General features: G+C 45.6%; 1 protein-coding gene across 1 annotated transcript in view; it reads right to left on the reverse strand.

Moving 5' to 3' along the window:
- Nucleotides 1–18416, reverse strand: part of GALNT17 (polypeptide N-acetylgalactosaminyltransferase 17) — a 446372-nt gene that overhangs the window by 269719 nt on the left and 158237 nt on the right. Inside the window, exon 2 of the mRNA XM_019421727.2 lies at nucleotides 15595–15778. Coding sequence (XP_019277272.1) covers nucleotides 15595–15778 — 184 coding nt within the window. The remainder of the gene's footprint in view (nucleotides 1–15594; nucleotides 15779–18416) is intronic.

Raw genomic sequence — 18416 nt, forward strand, 5'->3', positions numbered from 1 at the left:
ATTTGCCGAATGAAGAAATACACTGGTGTTTGTGTGTGTGACACCCATCTGTTACAATTGCCACAGAACCTGCCCCTGGCTCTCTACGTAGTCCTTGAAAGTGTTTATTGAAACCAATTAGCCAATAAATTCTATCAATTTCCTCCATGCCACAATTTATAGTCAAACAAAGAATTCTCCTGAACGGACTTTGTAAGACAACAACAATGGCTCCAATGCTGCCACCGGGGTTCCAAACGTTTATTAAGAATTCTGTATTGGGGCACCCGGGTGGCTCAGTTGGTTGAGCGCTCGACTCCTGATTTCGACTCAGGTTGTGATCTCATGGTTCATGGGATTGAGCCCCGTGTGGGGCTCTTGTGCTGAGTGTGGAACCTCCTTAGAATTCTCTCTCTCTCCCTCTCTCTCTCTGCCCCTCCCCTGTTCTCTCTCTCTCCCTCTCAAAATAAATAAGCATTTTAAAAAAAGAATTCTGGGGGTGCCTGGGTGGTTCAGTTGGCTAGGAACCCAACTTTGGCTCAGGTCATGATCTCAAGGTTCGTGAGTCTGAACCCCATGTAGGGCTCTGTGTGGACAGCTCAGAGCCTGGAGCCTGCTTCAGATTCTATGTCTCCCTCTCTCTCTGCCCTCCCCAACTCGGGCTCTGTCTCTCTCTCAAAGATAAATGAACATTAAAAAATTTAAAATAAAAGAATTCTGTATCTGGCGTAGGGCAGTCCTAGACTCCTCAAACTTCCCGTGATCAGATACTGTGTAAGTGAACCCACACGCAAAGTGGGACTGGGTTCACCACGACGAAGATCTAAGACCTTCTTCAAGGTCATGTTATGAACAGGCCTCTGTTACAGAAAACTTCACGTGTGTCCACGAAGCATTTGAGAGTTGTGGAGAGCTCGACGTTATCATCCAGGGTCAAGCGTACAGAAACGTGTTGCCCACAGAGGCACATCCTGCTCCCTCACCATCGCAACACGTACCATTAAAGGGGTTTTCAAGGAATGGTAATTCGCGGTACGTCTACTTGAAGCGATTTTGTATTTATTTATTCGACTGAATTATTTATGTTCCTCATAATGAAATGCAACTCGACACGGCATTGGTTCTCTCACGTCTTCTTTTGCTTTCATTTGGTTTGTTGCCTATGACTATTTTTATGCAAATGAGGTTATGATGACATTAAACATTTTCTCCTGATTTTCCAAGAACAAATATGTTCTCTCCATATGCCACAGTCTTCTTTTGCCTGCATCCATCCTCAAAGCTCTGTCGGCTGATCAGAATTTTTTCTAAATTAACTCCAAGGACATTCCATCTGTAATACTGATGAGCCTGTCTCCCTCTGCAGTGTGCACAGAGCACTCCCATTAATACCTGAATTTAGCCCATTTCGCCCATTCCGCCAGAAGCCTCACGCATCCCCCCCCCCAGCTCTCACAGCGCTGTAAATCTCACCTTGTTACAGAGCACCGTGGCACTTCCCCTGCTGCCACTTCGGGGGACGTTTACTCACAGAACGAAAACAACCAAGAACTCCACACATTTAAAAAAAAAAAAAAAAAAAGGCCTGATGATTGCAGAGACATTTGCCTCTACTGATTATATCCAGGGCTGCGAAACAAGTGTTTTCAGGAGAGAATTTCACATAACTAGCCACTAGACAAATCAGAGTGGAATTCGGCAGGCTGCATACACTGGGCTCGTGTAGGCTGGCTTGGGCTTTCTCATGTGGTGTGTGTGTGTGTGTGTGTGCGCGCGAGAGAGAGAGGGAATTTGTTTTAACTCAGGTGCACTGCTACGGTGAGAGGCAGTAGGTCTGGGCAGGCAGGAGAATCCCCTAGAAGGACGCAGGTTGCAGACTGCCAGAGTCCCCAGGTACAGGTATTGTGGGAATTTCTGAATATTACTAGAGGTGAGCTGTTTGCCTATGGTTCAGACATGCCTGCAGTGCTGACATACAGCATCAAAGGGCTGCAGAAGCAAGGACAACCACGGCTGTAAATCCCAACGTTGGTTTGACGTAAGGTTATAAATCAAGAATTCCATTTCCCATGGTCACATCTACATCTGGGGAACATGCATTTGGTTCTCAATGACCCTGGCCGTTGTAAACACGCCACACAGCGGATGCATTTGCATAGACAGGACGAGGTTCACGTTGGGTTTCTCTCTGCAGATTTCAAGTTCCCCGTGCAAGCAACTGGAACTGGTCCAGGAAGCTCTCCGGAACCGAAATGGAAGGGAATCTTTCCCGCAACCTCGTTTTAATGCATTTAGATGAGAATCCTCTCAGGTTCAAATGAAAGATTAAATTAACTTTGCCAATTCATAAATTTTTGGGCAGCTGGGCTGGCACTGCCTCTAGAAGTGGAGTCCTTTCTTAAAAATTAGCTAAATCTTTGACCCCCGTGCTTACGACGCCCTTGGTAGCACAAACAGCATCTCAGCTGTGAATCTGTCTTTCGACCCTAGTCTCTACGTTTGAAACACTCTGGAGGGTTCTCCACCGTTTCACGGGGGTATAATAAAGTACAAAAAGGAAGATCATTCAAAATGAGGTTGATTTCTTTTTTTTTTTTTTTTAATATTTAGTGTTTATTTATTTTTGAGGGAGAGACAGAGCGTGAGCAGGGGAGGGGCAGAGAAAGAAGGAGACACAGAATCCAAAGCAGGCTCCAGGCTCTGAGCTGTCGGCACAGAGCCCGATGCGGGGCTCGAACTCATGAATAGCGAGATCATGACCTGAGCGGAAGTCAGACACTTAACTGACTGTGCCACCCAGATGCTCCAAAATGAGGTTGATTTCTATTCAGTTTCATTTATCAAATGGACGCCCTGGAGGACATGGGATGGGAGGGAACAGGGGTAGGAGGGAAGGTAAACCAATAACGAAGGATGAGAACTTCCCCAAGCGTGCAAAGTCCTGCCCTGCCCTGCCCTGCCCTGCCCCTCGTTTTCTCTTCCATCAACTTTCTCCCATCTCAGAAAATGGTGGGGTCCCAAGACGCTCAAAGTTTTAAAAATAAGAATCACGCAGGTGAAATCACACAGGTGAATCAGCTTGTGAGGATGAAGATTTATAGCTCCCCATTCTAGGGGGCTAACTGGGAGGCAAATCTAACTAGCAGGGCCAAAAACTTAACACAGTTTTTTTTTTTTTTAATTAATTTATTTTGAGAGAGAGAGAGAGAGTGCAAGCAGTGGAGGGGCAGAGAGAGAGGGAGAGAATCCCCACCAAGCTCCCGAGGTCACCGCAGAGCCCGATGCGGGGCTCGATCCCACAAAACTATGAGATCATGACCTGAGCCGAAATCGAGAGTCAGACGCTTAACGGACTGAGCTGCTCAGGCACCCCAAGACTTCACAGTTGTAACCCGCAGCCCTGGCAAGTCAAATGCAAGGGCCACACTTCCAGAAACATGATAAGCCTGCTGAGTATCAATCTGATGAGATACTGGGGTAAGTGGGAAGCTTCAACAAAAACCACAGAAAACAATACTGATGCTTGGCCCCACTCCCCGAGATTGTGAGCCGATCGCTGTCGGGGAGAGTATCGGCATCCCAATGGGGAAAGTTCCCCAGGTGATTTCAATGCCTGGTCAAGACTGAGAACTGCCACGTTGGGAGAATCCACGCCTTTAGACAAGCAGGGATGTGAGCCCTAGAGCTTCCACTTTTCACACTTTTACGCAAAGAACATTCCAGAAGACCCCTGTCTGAATAATCACATTTATTCCAAGATTCCACGGTTGCAAAAAAAGGCAGGAAATAATGATGAAAATTGGGCCATCTGCCTCTTGACTGTAACGGTCGGGGATTTTAAGGCAGGAGCATCTGACTGAGGCAACAAAGGGTTCTCTTTGTGCTGTGCGGACCCCAGACCAGCCTGGAAGATGAGGCAGAACCTCCTTCGCCCTCCCCGCAGCTGCCCCAGGCCAACGGCCAGCCTCAGAGGCCGGGTCAGGCTCCACATTGGAGCGGCTGCACAGAAAGCCTCAAAAATCAAAACTTCACTGAGAACACGAGGCCACAGCGGAACAACGCCCAATCTCTTAAAACTCTCTTACCCTCTCAGAGGTTCTCCGTATAAGGAATTAATTCATCGAGAGTGGCCAAGACTTCAGACCAAGGACTCCGTTGAGCCCAGCAACCTACTTCCTTTGCAAGCTCCAAAGAACTTCCTTTGAGAACCATTCTGGGCTTTTCAACATTCAGCCCTTCACACGGAAAAAAAAAAATATTTTAACATGTGGTGAAAGAAATCATTTCAATTTTTGCAAAGGTAAAGAACACAGATTACAACTGATCCTTGAACTGTCTGAATTGGACTCAAGCGGGGTTTGAATTGCGTGAAGGCCTCATTCGCGGATTTTTCGCGGAACAGTCCCGTAAATGTGTTTTCTCTTCTTGATGGTTTTCTTAATCGCATCTCCTTTTAGCTCTAGTTTACTTTATGGTAGGAAGGCAACGTATCATTATACGTTGTGACATATACAATATGTGTTAATCAACCGTTTCTGTTACCAGTTAGGCTTCTGGTCGGCCGTAGGTTATTCTCGTAGTTAAGATTTTAGGGAGCCAAATGTTACAGGCAGATTGTCGCCTCCTAACCCCCACGTCATTCAAGGCTGACTGTCAACTGTCTTTTTTGGTCAGATTGCTGTCGATGATGGCAAAGCAGGGGCAGGCGGCGGCTGATAGCATCCCGCCGCCTTCTGCTATGCGTCCTATGCCCTCAGAACACCCAACTGACCTTCCTTCATACGGAGGCTATGGTAGATCCCAAAGCTGGGCCTTCTGAGTCAGCTGGGAAGATCCTGGGGAAGTCCTTCCCAGAAGCTCATCCCAGCCTGGCATCTGTCTCAGGCTGGGTCCCCTGGATTTTTGTGCCGACGTGACGACGAGAAAATACTCGTTACGCTAGATTCGAGTTTTCCAAATTAGAGACATACAGCTGTGCCCTACTCTTCAGGTAGATATTTTCCCAACGATTCTGTCATTACATGCAAGGTGTTTTAAGGATAAGGGGTATGTACGATGAAGGATCTTTAAGATGTAACGACAGCTAATATTTATGGATCAGGTATCATTCGTATACGAGAAAAGGCTCAGACAGTGGCCTGGTAGATCAGTCTATGGAGCTCCCAAGAAATAATCGATTTACTCCCCACGACAATTCCATGAAGTAAACACCATCACATCACCACCTTACATATGAGGAAACTGAGGCACTGAAAGGTTCAATAACTTGCCCACAGGCACAGAGCTAGGAAGAGGCAAAGCTAGGCTTGGAACTCAGACAGATTTCCAAGTCCATGCTCTTGACCTCTATAAAAACTCTCGGATCTAGGTTTTGAAGTGATGTGGACACGCTCTTCAGACCCAAGGAACCCACAAAAGTGGGATCAACGTTCACCCACAAATACTTTGGGAATGATGGGACATTAAACCAAGGGGACCAGGCCGTTTATATATTCCCATCACTGTGGGTGAGGACCAGTTCTAGCCAAAGAAGTTCCTTCCTCTAGAGGACATCAACTCTATGGTAAGACACTCCCTAAACTTATAAATATCGCACTCTTCATTTTTTCTGAGTTTTGCCCCCCAAAATACCGTATCCCTTAAAGAGAGTTTCAATAATACCACACCACATACGAGGGGGCCTTATGTGCACCACTTAATCAAATTCAAAATGCAGTTTCGTGGTGGGGGAACTTTGTTACAGTTGGAAGGGGTAAAAGGGACGAAGAGAAGCAAACGAAGGAAGTATATGCGCACACACACACACGCGCGCACACACACACACACACACCTCTCCGAAGAAACTGTCCTGTTCCCCGGACTCAGAATCTCTCTTCCTTCTGACGGTGCCAGCGTGGACTAGAAGGTTCAGGGCACGGCCTGAAGAGGAACCTTGGTGTGCGGGCAAGTGCACAGGCCTCGAAGATGCACACAGAGCTGCGTGTGACTCCGGGCTCCAGCACTTACGGGCTGTGCGACCTCGGGCAGGTTGCTCAACCTCTCCTAACCTCCTTCAACTCATTTATAAAACAGAGAGGGGAACAGCTCCTTCAGAGAGCAGTTAAATTTAAACAAGATCAATAAAACATGCAGCACAGTGACAAAACATAAAAGGCAGTCAATAAAAGGGAATAATTATCGTGGTTAGTGATTCAGAGACACTCCTAAGCATGCACCGATTTATAACGTCGACCAACAAGTATTTATGGGACAGTTACCCTCTGTGCCCACATCTGTGAAAGGCAAAGTGTAACACAGGATTCTTGACCTTCTTTAAGGTGCGTTCGCTCTACTAGAAAACCAACCTACGAGACACGGGATATTGATCATCGGAGAAACGATTCAGAAAAAAAAAAAAAAAAGCCCAGTCACCGATTCAATAATCAGATGCTTCCTTTTCACAGGGGGCAGAGAACTCGAGTCGGGTAATTATAACACCGTCACCTGCATACACACACAGACTCCGCCCACAACGCCCACTGGACTTGGATGCTTCTCAAATCTCCACGGTCAGCCCGGATGTCATTCCTGACCTCCATACCCACACGTGCAGCTGTCCTCTGGATATGACACGAAGACGGTCCACAGACATCCCACGCCAGGTGTGTCCAATGCGGGGACATCGTTGGAATATAACCGGTTAGAATTTGTGGCAATAAAGGAAAGAGGGGGCTTTCTAAGTGAAGCAAAATGAATTCCAAAGAAACCTGGCGTGTGGATTTATAAGCAGGAGGCCAAAGGAGAAATTGAAGATAACAGCAGTAGAAACTGCCCATAAATTACCGCCACGATCTAGGAGGAGGAGGCCAGCCATAAAAAGTGTGCAAGGATCTCAGCGGTGGCTTTCATAAGCACACACGGATTTCTGTGCTGCTGGGTGGTACCTCCCCCCTATTACCAGATAATCAGGCAAGCAGATCGTCAATACGCCACGTGATACGATATAGGATGGGAGATCTCCGCAAGGGACAGGAGTGGGGTTTTTAAAGCCTTAGCCGGCTTCTGGTGTCACCAAATGTCACCGCCTCGCGCGCGCACACGTTGTCACATGATGAACGAAGCTGGCAGATTCGTCTCGTGGTTGCCTCGAGAAAACCCCACCGAAGGGAAAACGCGGACAAACAAAACTACCGCCTTTGATGCAAAACACGAGCCTTTGCGGGGCTCTCTCACGGTTAACGAAGTCACTTCACGCTGTCTCCCAAGCTAGAAACTTCTGACTGTGCCCACTTCATCCATATCCAATTAATTGCCTCGTCCGACCGATTCCCAGAAAGTTTTTCTCGAATCGGCCCGCCCGCTCCATCCCTGCCTAGTTCTTGGTTTGCTACAGAGGAAAGCATTTCCATAAAAATAGTATGATAATAATAAAACTCTATTATTAGAGGGACAATATCCTCCCCATTGGATAAGGCCTAGCACTCGGTTGGCACTCCACAAATGGGTGGATGGAGAAAAGACTAAATATATTCGGCCAACCTGCTACCAGCCCCCATCTGCTGCAACCTATCCTACGCATTCCTGCCAGAGTTAATCATTATCAAATCAAAAAAAAAAAAAAAAAAAAAAGGGATTGTATCAAGAGTACCATCTTGCCTCACGCCCTTCGTCGGCATCCACTGACCATGATAAAGTCCCTGCTGGAACCCAGGCTGGCACATAAGTGCCTCACAATCTGGCCACCTGCCTCCCCTCCCACTTCTCTTTCCGCAATTCACTCTCGAAACTCTGTTCCAGCCCAAAGTGGATGTGCTGTTCCCCGCACCAAGAACTTGCCCAGTCCTCTGGCCCAGGCTATTTTCTCTTAAATGCCCTGCCTTCTCTTTGGAGGAAAAACTCCCCTCTGGCCAGTATGACCAAGGCTACCTTTGCACTGCTCTCTGACCCCTGTGAACATCCATCTGCCTCCCCACGCTCTCGGATTTCCGAGAGGGCCTGGCTCCTCTCCGTGCTGCCAGCACAGTGTCCGGCAGACTGACTGGAGACTTCCATCAAAAACCATTTTGGGGGCGCCTGGGTGGCTCCGTCAGTTAAGCATCCGACTTCAGCTCAGGTCATGATCTCGCGGTTCATGAGTTCGAGCCCGCGTCGGGCTCTGTGCTGACAGCTCAGAGCCTGGAGCCTGCTTCGGATTCTGTGCCTCCGCCTCTCTCGGCCCCTCCCCCACTCATGCTACTGTCTCTCTCGCTCGCTCAGGAATAAACATTAAAAATTTTTTAAAAAGCATTTTTAATAACTTTTTTAAAAGAAGAAAGGAAAAAAAAAACCCATGAGGCCAAAGGAACAGTGTACAACTTAGAAAAGAAGCCCACATATATAAAACATACAAACTGCATTAAACATAGCACCTCCAAATAAGAGTGATTTACAAGTTTTTTGGCAAAAGCTGCTTTGAAAAGAAACGGACAGACATTTTAAAGAAAAGATGCATACCTGGTACCATATTCTCAAATAAACCCTAGGTGGATAAAAGAGCTAAACAGAAGAGTCACGGAAAAGCAACATGAACAGAATAGAATATTTATTAAGTATTTCCAAGGGATGGTATCTTTCTCGGCTTCAAAGCAGTGAAGAAATGAAATTGGCAAGATTGACAGTTTGGGATTCGTACAGATTTAAACTATCTGTCCGGTGGAAGAAAGAAAAAAACCCCACACAGAATTGAAATGAAACGGAAAACAACATTTTGGAAGCCATTTGCGTGCAATACAAACAAATGGTTAATCCCCCCACTATCTAAAACTTCCTTCACATTTATAAGAAAAACACATTTCTTAAGCCTGGCATGAGAATAAAACAGTAAGAATTAAGGCAACATAAGCTTCTGTACAAAATTTCAGTTGAAACCAGCTGATTTAAATCCCCTACACTTGGGAGGACTTCACAAAAAGGATCTTGCCCATCAAGGGATACTTTCTCCTGGGCTCGGACTGCATGGGAGGAAGGAAAGTACCCCGGCCCCAGACACCTGCCTCCCCTCCACTGACCACGATAAAGTCCCCGCTGGAACCCGGGCGGGCACTTAAGTCCCTCACAATCTGGCCACCTGCCTCCCCTCCAATTTCTCTTTCCGCAGTTCACTCTCGAAGGTCTGTTCCAGCCCAAAGTGGATGTACTGTTCCCCGCACCCTCAAATCCAAGAACTTGCCCAGTCCTCTGGCCCAGGCTGTCTTCTCTTAAATGCCCTGCGGCACCCCCAGGGCTCAGATGTCAGAGCTTCTACAGGTAAATCCTTTGCCGCTCTTGGATGGCAACGGTTAATCCGCAATTTAGCAAAGGTTAAGTTGGTAACTTTTGCTGTGGAACCCAGAATTTATTTGCAGTGGTACCTCTGGTGTCCCTATAGGGCCCATGAGCAATCCCTCAAGTTCATCCCCCATTCCACCTTCCAATTCGGCTTCCAGATAGCTGCCAGAACAATCTAAAAAAGGCAAATGTGGTCACGTCACCGAACCTATCTCTTCCTTTCTTCTCCCATACTTTCGCCCTGCCTAGCCTGCGCTCAGTCTTTTCCTGGTGTAGATTACACTGAATGCTTCATTAAACTTTCATTTTATGAAAATCAAACCTATACAGTCCCGTCTCCTTTCTGTAATCTCCATGTACCTAAATACCAATGATGACACTACTATTTCTTCACGTTTAAATTTTATATCTTTTCAATTGATTTTCTGTTTCTGCGGATGGAGACTGAATGGCCTGATACACCCCACGCCCCCACACACATTTTGCCCCCCTCCTTCTCCTAACACAGCTATACCATAATTTGCGGGGAAGTAAATATCCAGCATTTACATTTGCGTGACTATATTGTCCCCAGCTGAGCCAGAGTGTATACAATTAAAGTTCCTTTCTTAAGAAACTCTTGCTCCCCCCGCCGCGTGGCTAACAATTGCTTTGCTTTGTCAGAAGTTTTGTTTTGTTTTGTTTTTTTGCCTTCTGTTTCTATCACTAATTCAGTCCCAAACTTTTGAGAAGAATGGTTAAAAAAAAAATCTTGCAAAGACAAGAAATACAAAAATAAACACGTGGGACTCCATCAAACTAAAAAGCTTCTGCTCAGCAAAAACCAAAACAAAACAAAGCAAAACACCACCCACAAAATGAAAAGGCAACCTATTAAATGGGAGAAGATATTTGCAAATCATATATCTGAGAAGGGATTAATGTTGAAATGTACTACAACTCAATAGCAAAAAAAACCCCATAAACAATCCAATCAGAAAACGGGCAGAAAAGCTGAACAGACATTGTTCCCAAGAAGGCATACAGGGGGCCGAAAGGCACATGGAAAGATGCTCCCCATCACTCATCATAAAGGAAATGCAAATCAACACCACAAGATAGTACCTCACACGCGGCTGATATCAAAAAGACAAGAATAAGTTTTGGCAAGAATGTGGAGAAAAGGGAATCCCTATGCACCGTTGGCGGGAATGTAAATTGGTGGAAAACAGCGCAGAGCTTCCTCAAAAAAATAAAGAATAGAACTACCATAAGACCCAGCAAATCCACTTTTGGCTATTTATCCGAAAAAAGAAATGAAAACACGAATTCAAAAAGATACCTTCACCTCCATGTTCCCTGCTGTATTATTTACAGGAGCCAAGATACAGAAGCCCTGTACGCATCCATCAGTGGATGAATGGATAAAGAAAATGTCTCTCTCTCTCTCTCTCTCTCTCTCACACACACACACACACACACACACACGACTACTATTCAGCCATGAAAAAGAATGAAATCTTGCCATTTGTGACAACACGGATGGACCTGGAGGGCACATTAGGCTAAGTGAAATAATTTGGAGGAAGACAAGCACTGGGTGATTTCACATACATGTGGAATCTGAAAACAAGCTCATTGACAGAAGAGACTGGTAGCTGCCAGAGGCAGGGGGGGTGGGTGAAAGGAGTCAAAAGGAAGAAACTGCCAGTAATAAAATAGGTCCTGGGGATGTAATGTGCAGCGTGGTGACTACAGTTAGTAATATTGTATTCACATGTGAAAGTTGCCGAGACAGAAGATCTCAAAAGAAAAAACAACCTGTTACCGATGTGCAGACGTTAATTACACGGGTCAGACTTGCCGCGGTCTATTCACAATGTATACACACGTCATTATGTTGCACACCTGAGACTAATATAATGTATGTCGATTGCCTCAACAATAATAGCAACAATAATAATAATAATTATTATTATTAATGTAGTCAAAAACATTAGGTAATCAAACAATTCTGTCCCCTGGCCTCCCTTGGAGACATACCTCCTACAGCCCTCCATCCTCCTGTTCCGATGTGGAATGCCTGCTCTCTTGGCCGGCTACACAGCTGTCACCCTGAAATGTGACTCTGGAACATTCCTTCATCGGCTTCCCGGGATCTGCCGTTAGTACCCTCCTGTCTCTTCAATACTATCACCATTCTCTTTCTTACTTTACTCCCTTGTTTTACTGGAGCATATCCTTGAGAAGCTTCCTGAAAACAGACGCAGGGAAGGGGGCAATTGCGGAAACCCTACAGAAATGCAATACATTTACTCTGTGCTCACTCTTGGCACAAAGAATTCAATGGCTGGCCACGGAATTTGAGGTTGAAAGCAGCGTTTTCAACTCCTCTCCTAGAGTGCAGGGTTGCTACCGTGAAATCCAATCCCAACTATTTATTTGATCCACATTTTCTCTCTGAAAGCTTTTAGGACTCTCTCCTCCTCCAAGCTGTTCTGAAATTTTACATTTACATATTTTTTTAATTTGAAGATCTCACTGGCTTTATTAAATGATTCATTCATGAATCAGGCAGCATCCCAGCTAGAAAACAGAGGGGTGATCTAAGAAGTTGTGCAAAAACATTCACATGCCATGATGTGGGTTTAATTTTTCTTTTCAGTGATTCCATAGACACGGGGCGGGACCTTCTAACCTGAAAGCTTATGAACTACAGTCCTGGAAAATTATGCTACATCATTAATCTGACCATTTTCTTCTGTTGTTTTTTAATGTTTATGTTTGAGAGAGAGAGGGAGGGAGGGAGAGAAGAGCATGAGTGGGGGGAAGGGCAGAGAGAGAGGGAGACACAGAATTCCAAGCAGGCTCCAGGCTCTGAGCTGTCAGCATGGAGCCTGATGCAGGGGGCTCGAACTCATGAACTGTGAGATCATGACCTGAGCTGAAGTCAGATGCTTAACTGACTGAGCCACCCAGGTGCCTCTAATCTGACCATTGTCTTCTGTTTTCTCTGTTCTCTTCCCAATATTCCTATTATTTAATGTCTAACTGGCTGGTCTGCCAGAAGTTTTTCTCAATGCTATCTTCCACTCTTTTAGTGAATTATTTATTTCCACCTTTTTAACTTCCCAGGCTTCTCTGTTATTCTCCAATTATTACTTTACCATAGCAGTAGGTCTTGTTCCGTGAATAAAACAAGACATTCCGTGATTTGAGCCACCAATTCGAGTCTTTAAGTTTATAGTCTCTTCCTCTTCCAGACGCCTTTTCTATTGTTGTTGCTGTTGTTAAGGCCTTTTGTAACGGAGACTCTCCAGAGATGTCCAGGGATCCTGGCTCTCCTCTCTTATTTCAGACTAAGACAGCTATGTGTAGACAAATGGAGCTTTACAACAGGCATGCCTTACTACTAAGTGAGCTGAACTCTGGGGCGCCTGGGTGGCTCAGTCGGTTAAGTGCCTTACGTCAGGTCAGCTCATGATCTCACGGTTCCTGGGTTCGAGCCCCATATCGGGCTCTGTGCTGACAGCTCAGAGCCTGGAGCCTGCTTCACATTCCGTGTCTCTCTCTCTCTCTCTGCCCCTCCCCTGCTTGTGCTCTGTGTCTCTCTTTCTCAAAAATAAATAAACATTAAATATTTTTTTTTTTTAATTGAGCTGAACTCAGAAATTTGGGGAAGGGTTTCTTAGCCTGGTTTCCTGGGAATAGATGCTTCAAACTGTACTCATTTACAGGGGTGTGAAAGTCTGCGGGGGGGGTGGGGGGGGCAATTAATGATGCTGAGGGTGTCCCTAAATGGTATGCGGCCCTATCCTCTGTCCTAGCCTACATCTTATGAGTTCAAGGCCAGAGTTCACCTTTTCTGGAGAGTAGATCTCCCATATTCTTCCAGGCAGGGAAGGGCAGAACCTGGCTGTGTGGTGTGGGGGAAAGAATCGGGGGATACAGCTGCAATCCCTGTTTTCCAATCTACCTCCCAGCCATCAGAAGTACCCAGGGCCTCCAAAGCCTGAGTCTCTGGGGTTCTGAGATGTGACTGGGCTGCATTCTTCACCTCTTCCCACCCCACCGCACCATACGCAGGAGGCGGGGGTCCCAGCCTCATCCAGTTTTCTGTCAGTGACCACTCACCCCTCCTCTTTCGATCTTCCAAAATTGTGTAGGTGTTTCTTCCTTGACGTCATCCCCTAACGTGCTCTGTTGTCCCTTGTAGATTACCATCCTCTCCAGTTCTTTCCGATCATCTTAGTAAATAAAGTTCCAGGAGGGGCCAGATGCAGGTCGTATGTTCAGGACACCATGCTAAGTTAACAGAGCGCGATTGAGCTACGCGTTCCCCCCCCCCCCCCCCCCCCCGCCGAGCACGCCGCGTTTTTATTTGTGCCCCCAACTCTGCTGTTGTTCCGGTGCCTGGTCCCTCCGTATCTTTCTCCCTTTGACCCTTCATGGGGTGAAAGGGTTGAGATGAAGTTCAGGCATCACGCTGTGTACGTTGCTGGCTTGACACACACCACACAGACCGCAATGTGCCAAATCAATCTGCCTACAAGTTTGCCTCCATCCCCAGAGAAGAAGTAAGTAGGCAAGGACTGTGTCTTTGCCGATATTCTGTCTCTAATATGGGGAAAACCATCTGGCACATAATAGGTGCTCACTAATATCTGTTCAACTGACCCACTTCCAGCAAGCTCCGCGTTGGAAACATTTTCATTTCCAAAGGAGTGGAAAAAAAAAAAAAAAAAACCCCACATTGCTCTGTTTATTTGCCAACATCCAAATAAGAAAGGCTAATCAGAGAGCACCAGGAAATGAAAACAGCCAGATGTGTTTGAGAGCAAAAGTCCAGGAACACAAAATAGCTTCCAACAGGGGTGATGTATGTTTTCTTAGCGATTCAAAATGAATATATGTTTATTAGGCAGAGAGAGAGAGATTTAACAGGCTTCTCGGCTAATGCCGCAATTTTAAATCCATTTAAGATAATTTTCTTTATCTTGAATCTGTTTCTCTCAGTAACCAGGATACTTAACTGATTTGTACAAAATCCATTTGAAAAAGGAATAATCTACTCTAAGCAAGGACACACTCTAAATGGGAAAAAGGAGACACTACAAATCTAACAGAAAACAAAGAACCCGTTAAGCCAACGTGACGCCTGCCTAGAAAATGGGTTTTCCTCCAGCATCTATGACCAACCCCTCTTCTCCATTTCCCAAGGAGAAAACAAATGAATCCTGAATCTGAGCCCGCAGAACAAAGGCCTTTCAAGAGACAATCAAGATGCAAACCACTTGTTTAAAAGGTAAGACTCAATCAAAACAGTAGAAGTTGAAACAATCATGGAACATACTTTCTCACCCATCAGCTTGGCAAAGCGTCTTTGAAAGGCGAGTACCCAGTCTGGGAAGGGATGGCTACTACTCCAACTGGAGTGAGGATTGCCATAAACTTTCTAGAGGACAAGATCCCAAAATGTATCACCAGTCTCCAAACGTAGTCCTATGATATGCTACAAGGATTATACTTTTAAGAAGTGTGGATTCAGAAAATAAATACCCAATCACGACACATAAAGATTTGAGTGCGTAGACATTCATCAAGTTGTTGTTTATGAAACTGGTATTTATGGAAAACTGACAATAAACCAAATTTCCGAAAATGGAAATAATGAGGATCATAATGAAGCGTAATTAATAACATCAGAGAGTGCTCATGAAATAATATTAAGTGAAAAAAGGACACAAACAATATGTCACATAATCATAAATCTGTATAGAAAGCGGACTCAAAGGCAATATACTACCATTTGACAAATTGCAGTCTCTAGGTAGAAATCATGGTGATTTTTGTTTTTTACTTAAAACTGAAGGTTTTAAGGTTGAGGACCTTCCTATACGTTTCTCGGTTCCTTTTATAAAAATTTAAATACTTTATTGGGGGCACCCGGGTGGCTCAGTTGGTTAAGCATCTGACTTCAACTCAGGTCACGATCTTGAGGTTCGCGAGATCATCGGGCCCTCTGCTGTCAGTGCGGAGCTCGCTTTGGATCCTCTGTCCCCCGCCCCCACCCCCTCCCACCTGTCCTCACTCTCTCTCTCTCAAAAATAAACATTAAAAAAAAAAACAAGTAAACAAACAATAATTATAAATTATCTTTAAAAATGTAAATACTTTATTTAGATCATATTTCATGGTCAACAGTACTTGGTCTGTTGACTGTGAAGGAGACTGAGTGAGATCAAAGCTCCTTTGTTAGTTACAAACAACATGAGAACATGTCACAGACTCGGGTCTACACCCAACCCTATGACGTGGCAAGTCGCTCTGAAGGACCCAACCAGAACTTACTTGGTGGGACGATAATCCGGAATGGAACGATCCAGTGAAATTTTTTCACTGAGGTAGGAATTGTAGCCATATTTCTCATGGGGTCCCTTGGCTTTTTCTTCTTCGGCCGGGGAAAGCGTAGCGGGAAGGCCCCCTTTGCCCCGTCCCCCATAACCTTCGATGAGCCCAAGGGATTTGGATAAGCCTAGAAAAAAGGAGGGAAAAAGAATTATTTGAAAACCACCACATCAGGACACATCACTCAAACTGAGCTATGGCTTTGATGGAAATTCTACCATTACCTGTCACAGAGAAATTTACGTCCCCAATTTATCAATCCAGGGCTGTGCCCTGAACGCATTCATATTGAGAGGCAGTTCAGGGCAACTGGGAGTTCTGGGGTTGAGTCTAATTCCCAAGAAGAGGCCTCTCCCTCCTTTGGGGAACAGACTGGATGGAGGTCTACAAAAGGGAAGAGATCATCTAAACTGGGAGCAACGCAGACCAAGAAGGACACACACAATGGGACAGAACTGAGGCTCAGCCAGGCCGGCTTTCCTTTCTCCGTGGGGCAATTACAAGGCCCCATATTCCACGAGATACGCGTACAACACAGAATGAGAACAGCCAGTAACAGGGAACGGCCAACCCTGCAGGTGTTTTTGCTTCATTTGAACAGAGAATGACATACGGATTGATTTTATCATGAGTTTAAAGTGTGTAACAACCTGACACAGTTCTTTACCTAATGGTTTTATTTAAATTTCATCTAAATGGCAAAAGGAAATACAGAATGTTTGAGAACAAATCATAGACAGAAAAACCCCATAAGGGTGATAACTGTGCCAAGCAGAGTAGGAGGCCTCTGTAACAAGCCTCACTGAGCAATTGGAAGTTCCCAGAACGGTGGCAGCTTTATACCTACTGTTCCATTATACGATAAACAGCTTGATGGGCAATTTCGAAATCCAAGAGTTATGGGAGGTTTTACTTCAGGCCTAGAAAACTTTTGTTGTTAAGGGCTCTCGTTCCCTTTTGCCATTTCAAATATTCAAGCCACTCAGCATACACTCAGGCATGCTCGCGGGCATGCGTGCGCACACACACACGCACACACACACACACACACACACACACACACCACTTTATCCGTAAGAATCCCATTGCTGCCTCTGGCAGGAAGAGCACAGAGGAGAGATGTCAACCGTGCCCTCAGCTTTCATGATGGGCTGCCCATAAAGCTGAGGAGGATTTGAACCTCCCAGGAAGGCATCCCCAGACCAGTCAAAGGCCAACAAATCTGCTCCGGTCACAGAACGGGGCTCCGTCGCGTAATGGCAAGACTTTCCTGCTTCTCTGAAAACAGAAATGTATTTTCTGTGAGATCAAGGTCAAAAAGCAGAGGTCCAGCAAGCATCTCAGACGTGGTCGCAGGTGAACATCATTTTTCTACCTGAGAATCCTTTCCACTGTCTGCTATGATCTTCAGGCACCCTGACATCTTTCCTGCGTGCCATCATCCCAACAGAGGGGCCATCAACAGAGAACTAGATCATTCCAACACTTCCCATGGACTTCCCGATCTTTGAATTCTCATTCCACCATCTGTGTGCCACTAACGTTCCAAAAACCTCACCTTCACAATGCTCGAAAATCTCTAAGAATGCTTCCCACGTCAAGTACGAACACCTGTGCTGGGTTTAAAACTCACTCATCGTAGAACATTCCCAGTAGGGATGTGAGGTGGCACGGCTACTCTGGAAACCGGTCGGGCAGTTCTTCAAAATGCTAAAGCATCATTTTATCACGTGACCCAGCAATTCCTGGGTACGGACCGAAGAAAAATGGAAAGACCCGCCCACGCAAAAACTTGGACGGAAACGTTCCTAGGGGCATTATTCATATTAGCTCCATGTCTATCGACGGACGCATGAACACCCAAAATGCAGAACCACACCATGAGATACTATTAAGCAATAAAAAAGGAAGGAAATAGCGATGCACCCTACAACACGGATGAACTTTGAAAACATTATACCAACTAAACAATGCTGGTCAGGAACGACCTATGTAGGTATGATTCTGTTCATATGAAATGTACAGAATAGGCAAATCTCCAGAGACAGAAAGTAGATAAATATCTGTTTCAGGCTGAGGGCGTTGCGGTAGGAAACGGGGAGTGACTGCTAAGGCACGTGGGCTGTCTTTTTGGGTGGGGATAACGTTCTGGAGTTAGATTGTGGTGATATTTGTGTACACTTGAGAATATTCTAGAAGCCACAAAACTGTACACCTTTTAAGTGGATGAAAGATATGGTATGCGAAAAACATCTCAATAAAGCTGTAAGAGAAACCCCACTCTGTGATAGGCAATTCTGTTTCCAACAAGACGGAAGGCTAAAACAACATGAAAAGTCTCCCGTAATATACCTAGAAATGCCGAATAAAACCCTTTTAAGAATATTTTAGATGTGGGGCGCCTGGGTGGCTCTGTCGGTTAGGCATCCAACTTCAGCTCAGGTCATGATCTCGCGATTCGCGAGTTCGAGCCCCGCGTCGGGCTCTGTGCTGACAGCTCGGAGCCTGGAGCCTGCTTCGGAGTCTGTGTCTCCCTCTCTCTCTGCCCCTCCCCCGCTCACGCTCTGTCTCTGTCTCTCTCAAAAAGAAATAAAACGTGAAAAAAAAAATTTAAAGAATATTGTAGATGCATCGCTGAGCTTGCAGGAAAGAAAAGTGAACTCCCGGAGGGAAGTCACAATCAGAGCTGAGGCTGTACCTGCTGAGATCGAGAGAAGGATGGACTGCTCACTAACTAAAGATGTCTTGTAGAGCTCTAACCCGCA

This window comes from Panthera pardus, unplaced genomic scaffold, assembly GCF_024362965.1.
Source record: "Panthera pardus isolate Hobbes unplaced genomic scaffold, ASM2436296v1 HiC_scaffold_4, whole genome shotgun sequence".
Taxonomy (NCBI): Eukaryota; Metazoa; Chordata; class Mammalia; order Carnivora; family Felidae; genus Panthera; species Panthera pardus.